General features: G+C 45.7%; 1 protein-coding gene across 1 annotated transcript; it reads left to right on the plus strand.

Annotated features, from left to right (window-relative positions):
* Positions 1-3,029: 3,029 nt before the first annotated feature.
* On the plus strand, positions 3,030-6,914 carry LOC125509688 (FT-interacting protein 7). The gene is made up of 3 exons (XM_048674712.2): positions 3,030-3,375; positions 4,071-4,134; positions 4,226-6,914. Exon 3 carries the CDS (start codon positions 4,316-4,318, stop codon positions 6,638-6,640), a length of 2,325 nt encoding a protein of 774 aa, XP_048530669.1. The 5' UTR covers positions 3,030-3,375; positions 4,071-4,134; positions 4,226-4,315; the 3' UTR covers positions 6,641-6,914.
* Positions 6,915-7,350: the final 436 nt, after the last annotated feature.

Raw genomic sequence — 7,350 nt, forward strand, 5'->3', positions numbered from 1 at the left:
ATTTTTTAAGAAAGACGACCATTGGTTAAGTGCGCGGATCCAACTAATGGTTTCTCTGAAGTATGAAAGATTGCAAATGCCTACCAAACAGTCCCAACTTCCATAATTCTCGCGGTCTTCCCGTGCATTACACTTGTTTCCTCCTTCGTTTTTGTTTGGATCTTGTGTTGGTGCTAGGCACTCAAAGTCGAGTAGTTTCTTAGAACATCGTCATTTTTATAGGGTAAGATGACACACCATCCAAAACACAAAAAATAGGTTTGGATAGATGATAGTTAACTTCTGCTCAAAAGAATTATTTTTTTTGGAAAATGAGGACAATTTGATAAAAGTGCGAATTCAACCAACGTCTTCTCTTAAGTTTGAAAGGTGGCAAGCACTCGTCAAATAGTCATGCACTTGTCCTAGACTTTTCACGTGCCTTCCACTTGTTTCCTCTTTCGACTTTGTTTGGATCAAGCGTCGGTGCAAGGTCCAATGGTGTTCTTAGAACATCATATATGGTAAGATGACACACATCCATGCTACTATTTCATTCCTGCCTACCTTCTTTCTATAAAAACATGTGGCTATTATCCAGTGATGTATAGTGGCATGTAAAGTTATACTAGACTTACCTTGACTTTTTTTTACTATTACACATCCATATTTCTTGCTTAACTTGCATCCCTACAAACACAATATACACCATGATGAAAACATTGTATGAAGCAGGTAATTATAGACCATTTCAAAGAGAGAGGAAGGGGCATCCGCCTGTTTCAGCTCTAGCCCCTCTCTTGCTAAATTTATTACATTTTCTATTGTGCCTTCGTTTCAGGTCACGGCTATGACATTACTATACGTCATTTTGCTAGTCAGGTGGTCAGGTGCAAGGTAGAGCATGCATTAGAATTTTTAGTTGTGTCAGTCTGGATACAAGGCCTTCAATCAAGGATTGAGACGGGCAAAATTGGAAATAGAAGCAACTCATCGCACAAGGGTAGGAAAAAAGCACACGTAAGCAAGTGCACTATATTAGAAAATAGAAAATAGCAAACCAAACCTTCTAATCCAAACATATTAATGGACTATCCTCTACAACAAATAGTTCTTTTGAAGATATGATTCTTAACTTCTGCCCGGAAGAAAATTGTATTTTTTAAAACCAATGACTTGTTGGTGAAGTGCGCAAGTTCAATCAATTGTTACTCTTAAGGTCACAATTTTTTGCCACGTAATCGCACACTTCCCCTACTTCCACACCTTCTCATCATTTCCTCTTTCAACTTGTTTGAAACATGTGTCGGTGCTAGGTATTTCGACTCCAGAGCTGATATCAAAAGATCATTCCTTTTGTGTTATCAGATAGAGTGAGACAATATGTCGTCGAAGTTACGTTAAAAGCTTTTTGAAGAGATGATTGTTAACATATGCCCTGAAGGAAATGCATTTTTGAAAAGGACGATCGTTAGGTAAGCGCGCGGATCTAGTTGACGGTTACTCCGAAATTGAATTTAAAAAGTCACTAATGCCCGCCCACGTGGGCCCACGCTTCTCCCGCTCTTTTCCCCACACCTATCCCTAGTTTTCTCTTTCGGCTTGTTTGCGAGCTCGTGTCGGAGCCAAGTATTTTGGAGTCGATCGGTGTTCGTAGAAGAATCCCTTTTGTTATCAAATAGAGTAATAAGGTGACACGTCGTCCATGCTATGACAAAGGCATTTCAGGAGATGGCCGTTAGGTTAGGTACAAGAGAAATTGAATTTTCAAAAACCGATGACCACTAATTGAGTGAGAATATAACCAATGGTTACTCTGAAATGAATTCGCTTCCCTTTCTTCGTCCAAACCCATGGTAGCAAAAACTGAGGGAAGGAAGGCCAAGACAACCCGATATGGAGCACCGTCGAGTCTTTCTTGCAGAGCTTCCATCGCATCCCTCTTGAACAATCGCCATCCACCATGGAGAACGACCGAAGGAGGAGAAAACCACCACTAGATGACGCTCGCAAGCGCCGAAAAATAGCCCCAGTTCGGCACATCACCAAATACCCCAAAGGCAAGCATTACTATATACCTAGCTAGCCCTACACCTAAAGATAGCTCTACTCTGAACAAGGACTCGCTCTCCACTCACATCTCCACACCGACCAGCGTATGGTAAACTTATTGAAGCTTTCTTTCACTGCGTGAAGCACTTCTATTCCAGCTGGATTTGCGAAAATGATCAGCGGACACGCGTGTTCCCAAATTGCATTACCATTGCTTCACAAGCATCACTGAAAGCACTAAAATAGGAAAAAAAATGGAATTACAAACCACCAATCTAGCGCAAATATCTTCGCTTTTCTACAACTCCTTAACACAATGATCCAAGTCTCTAATTTCATTCCTCATGGCATGCTTCTCATTATGAGAAGCGGTACCGACCATCAACGACATGGACGAGCAACGACTGAAAACTAGGGTTCATCATTTGAACCGGGGGAGAAGAGATGGATTGATTCGGTTTGGGTCGAGCAAACGAAAAGAGACGATCAATTATTATTTCTGGAAAAAGAGAAGAATTTCATATCAAAGCCCTAAGGTAAGATGAGGCAAATTATACGTACTACATTAAGAAGCAAACAACTCCCCTAAAAAAGAAGAAGCAAACAATTCCAAAGTAAGATTAAAATCATCTCTTCTCTCTCTAGAAAACCAAATCCTCCCTGAATCGAGCGAACGGAATGAAAATTTTCCTTAAAAAACGAGTTGGTCTCACGACAAGAATACTTTGTCACCGTCATCATCGCACAAAGGAACCAACTATAAACAACTCACTTCCTCGGCGGCTTCTCACCAACCAAACACCGATAGACCATGTCCTCACCCCTCTCGCACTCTCGCCGCTGATCCAGAAAAATGCTTCACACACGCACACCTCCCTCGCGATGCCGGTGCACGCACCCGGTCCACGCAGCACGCGCGCTAGCCGCCGACCGGGGTCCAGCCGGGTCGCCCTTCGCGTGGCCTCGGTCGGTCGCCCTCCCCACGCCGATGAGAAAAGCCACCCCGGGGCCCACCCTGTCCGCCGCTTTCCCTCACTCTTCCACACTCTTCCTCAGTCTTCCCACTCTCGCCCCCCTCTCGCTTATCCCTCTCGGCTCCCACCTAGGGTTCTTGCCGAGGAGAAAACCCAAAGATCGATCCATGAGAGTGCCTACCGCCGGCGGGGAGCCACTCCGGCGTGTAGATCCGGTGGTCGGCCACCTCAAGATCTACTGAAATCTTTCAGCATTGCCCCCTTGCTCCTGTTCTCGACTCCCGGCCAATCTCTGCTGATTCCGAATATCTCCTCCTCCGGTTCCGTCCTTTCCGAGATCCCCGTTGTTCAGATCGCGTGCTGGAATCTGGTACGTGAGTGCGCAGTCCCGTGCTCTTCCCTGTCGCTTTTCCCTTTATTTTATTTTTCTTGCTTGCCACGAGGGAAGATCTGTAGGGGTAAGCGATGCTAGTTCACGGTAAAAAGAATTTGTAATGGATGGAGGATCTAGGTCCCATGTTCTTCCCTGCTGCTACGGTTTACAAGTTCTTACATGGTTTCCATTCTTATATTAGATTCATATTTTACCTTTTCTGATGCGCACAGACATTCCTGCTGCCATCCGTTTTGAGGTATATGAGGTTATTTTTATGCAGAGCTTAGTTAAATCCCACGCACCCGGCGCCGCATCTAGATCTTCTCCTATTTTCCTAGTTTAAATGTACTGTTTTAGTTCTCCTTGGACTGGTAGTTAAAGCCGTGGGTTCTCTTCATGTTCCAAAATTAACACCGGCTAGCTGTTCTTCATGATCCAACAACTTACATGCTGTTTCAGCGTTTTCTCAAGTCTGAGTTACCGCAATGTGTAGAATAGGGCTAGCATAACTCTACTGTTGTCCTGCTTGATACGTATAATGGATTTATGTTGTTGTGTCCCCAGTTCAGTCGCTATACTTGTTGCAGATGTTTTTTCATTTATGTTGTAGTGTCCGCAGTTCAGTCGCTATACTTGTCGCGGATGTTTTTTCAAGATTGGTGATGTAGATGTTTTTCCCCACATGGCAGATGGAGAATTTTCTCACGAAATGTTCGGTTGAAAGCGACCTTGCCTGAATTGTTGATTGCAAAGGTGCCAACCTCCTCTTCTTTATGTACACCAACCATTCATTTTGTTGCCTATAATAACCATTTAAAGGCCGTGCTTATTTTCTATTTTGCAGCTATTCTGGGGAATCAGTCGCTGTTGGCTGTATCTTTTTTCCTTTTCTGATCCTGAGTAGAAATTGTTTGGTTGAAGACTGTCATTCAAGATGATGCAGAGGCCATTCCGCCCGGAGGAGTACTCCTTGAAGGAGACTACTCCTCACCTTGGTGGAGCAGCTGCAGGTGACAAGCTCACCACCACCTATGACCTGGTTGAGCAGATGCAGTACCTTTATGTTCGAGTGGTAAAAGCGAAGGAACTTCCAGCTAAGGACCTCACTGGAAGTTGTGACCCGTATGTTGAGGTGAAGCTTGGGAATTATAAGGGCACAACTCGGCATTTTGAGAAGAAGACCAATCCTGAGTGGAACCAGGTGTTTGCCTTCTCGAAGGAGCGCATTCAGGCATCAGTAGTGGAGATTATCGTCAAAGATAAAGACTTTGTTAAAGATGACTACATTGGACGGGTTATGTTTGACCTTAATGAGGTCCCAAAGCGAGTTCCACCTGACAGCCCGTTGGCTCCACAATGGTATCGCTTGGAAGAACGGAATGGGCACAAGGTCAAAGGAGAGTTGATGTTAGCTGTTTGGATGGGTACTCAAGCAGATGAAGCATTTCCTGAAGCTTGGCACTCTGATGCTGCGTCAATCCCTGGTGATGGCCTTGCAAGTATTAGATCAAAAGTTTATCTTACTCCTAAGCTTTGGTATCTGCGTGTCAATGTCATTGAAGCACAAGATCTTATACCAAATGACAAGACCAGGTTCCCTGAGGTTTATGTCAAAGCAATGTTAGGAAACCAGGCTCTTAGAACCCGAGTATCACCAGGCAGGACTCTGAATCCAATGTGGAATGAGGACTTGATGTTTGTTGCAGCTGAGCCATTTGAGGAGCACCTGATTTTGAGTGTAGAAGACAGGATTGCTCCAGGAAAGGATGATGTAATTGGGAGAACTGTCATTTCACTGCAGCATGTAGCTCGGAGGCTGGACCACAAGTTGCTGAACAGCCAGTGGTATAATCTTGAGAAGCATGTGATGGTGGATGGTGAGCAGAGGAAGGAGACCAAGTTCTCAAGCAGGATTCACTTAAGAATTTGTCTTGAAGGTGGATATCATGTCTTGGATGAATCGACACATTACAGTAGTGATCTAAGGCCAACTGCCAAACAGCTGTGGAAGCATAACATTGGGGTCCTTGAGCTGGGTATCTTGACTGCGCAGGGCCTGTTGCCTATGAAGACGAAGGATGGACGCGGCACGACTGACCCTTATTGTGTTGCTAAGTATGGGCAGAAATGGGTGCGTACAAGGACTATCATTGATAGTTTCACTCCCAAGTGGAATGAACAGTACACTTGGGAAGTGCATGATCCATGCACTGTGATCACTATTGGTGTATTTGACAACTGCCACTTGAATGGCGGGGAAAAGGCTAATGGTGCACGGGATACCAGAATTGGCAAGGTCCGCATCCGCCTCTCAACGCTAGAAACTGATCGGGTGTATACCCACTCATACCCTCTTATTGTTTTGACACCTGCTGGCGTTAAGAAAATGGGTGAGGTACAGCTTGCTGTCCGGTTCACATGCTCATCACTGCTCAACATGATGACTCTGTATTCACAGCCCTTGCTGCCCAAGATGCACTATATACACCCGTTGTCTGTGATCCAGGTTGATAACCTAAGACGCCAAGCAACCAACATTGTCTCAACCAGGCTGAGCCGTGCAGAACCGCCACTGCGAAAAGAAATTGTGGAGTACATGCTGGATGTGGATTCTCACATGTGGAGCATGAGAAAGAGCAAGGCAAACTTCTTCCGTATCATGGGTGTCTTGAGCCCTCTGATTGCAGTTGCTAGATGGTTTGATCAGATCTGTCACTGGAGGAACCCACTGACGACTATACTGATCCATGTCCTCTTTGTGATACTGGTCTTGTATCCTGAGCTGATACTGCCTACAATCTTTCTCTACCTATTCCTGATTGGAGTGTGGTACTACCGGTGGCGGTCGAGGCAGCCTCCGCACATGGACACTCGCCTCTCACATGCGGAGACCGCCCATCCTGACGAGCTTGATGAAGAGTTTGACACCTTCCCTACATCTCGCCCACCTGACATCGTCAGGATGCGGTATGACCGCCTCCGGAGCGTTGCTGGGAGGATCCAGACTGTTGTTGGTGATCTTGCAACACAAGGAGAAAGACTGCAGTCTCTGCTGAGCTGGAGAGACCCAAGGGCCACTGCGCTGTTTGTGACCTTCTGCTTCATCGCTGCGATCGTCCTGTACGTCACACCATTCCGTGTTGTGGTCTTCCTTGCAGGCCTGTACACCCTGAGGCACCCGAGGTTCCGCCACAAGATGCCGTCTGTCCCGCTGAACTTCTTCAGGAGGCTGCCGGCAAGGACTGATAGCATGCTGTAAGGTGCAACCGTCTCTCTCGCTCTGTGATCTGGCGCCTTCCTTGTTTCGGTGGCTCGATGCTGAGCATATTCTATAGCTGCAACTGAGATGATGCTGGGGTCGAAGCGCGGTTGCCAAAAAATTGAACTGAACTATGTCGTTGTTTGTAGTCTTTTCAGTTGCTTGTGTGTCTGTTTTGGGACGGTTTTGAACCTTTCCTGTTGACGACTGAAACGCCTGATGTGTGACTAGTTATTATGCATGTATGCCGCCTGAAGAGTGTGCTATCACCCGAGCTTCTGCTGTGTCCTATCATCTTTTGCATTTGCATCTAGCAGTGGTCGGCCTGCATGAGAAGATTCAGTGTGCGCCTGGGACACTGTTAATGATATTTTTGCTGAACGACTGAAGCGTGAACTGAATCCATGACGGCATTTTGCTGTCACTGAACCTGGGTTGGTATATGTGTGCATGTAGTTTCAGGTCAAGTATGTACAAGTAGTTGCGTGCTGCGCCTTCGTTTACCGTTTATGCATCTTCTCTTTCTTCCCATTTTTCTCATAGGAATGCTGATCTATCGTCAGTTGCTTCAGTTGGAGCTGCTGCCAGTATTGGGATCCTACTTTTTTGTTGCACTTCACAGATGGAGTGTTCCTTCACTCGCCCGAATATGACGAAGAATTTGGCATTTATCTCCCAAATTTGAATGCCAACTCCTCGAATGCCAATCG

Source organism: Triticum urartu, chromosome 5A, assembly GCF_056163025.1.
Source record: "Triticum urartu cultivar PI428250 chromosome 5A, HENAU_Tu73, whole genome shotgun sequence".
Taxonomy (NCBI): domain Eukaryota; kingdom Viridiplantae; phylum Streptophyta; class Magnoliopsida; order Poales; family Poaceae; genus Triticum; species Triticum urartu.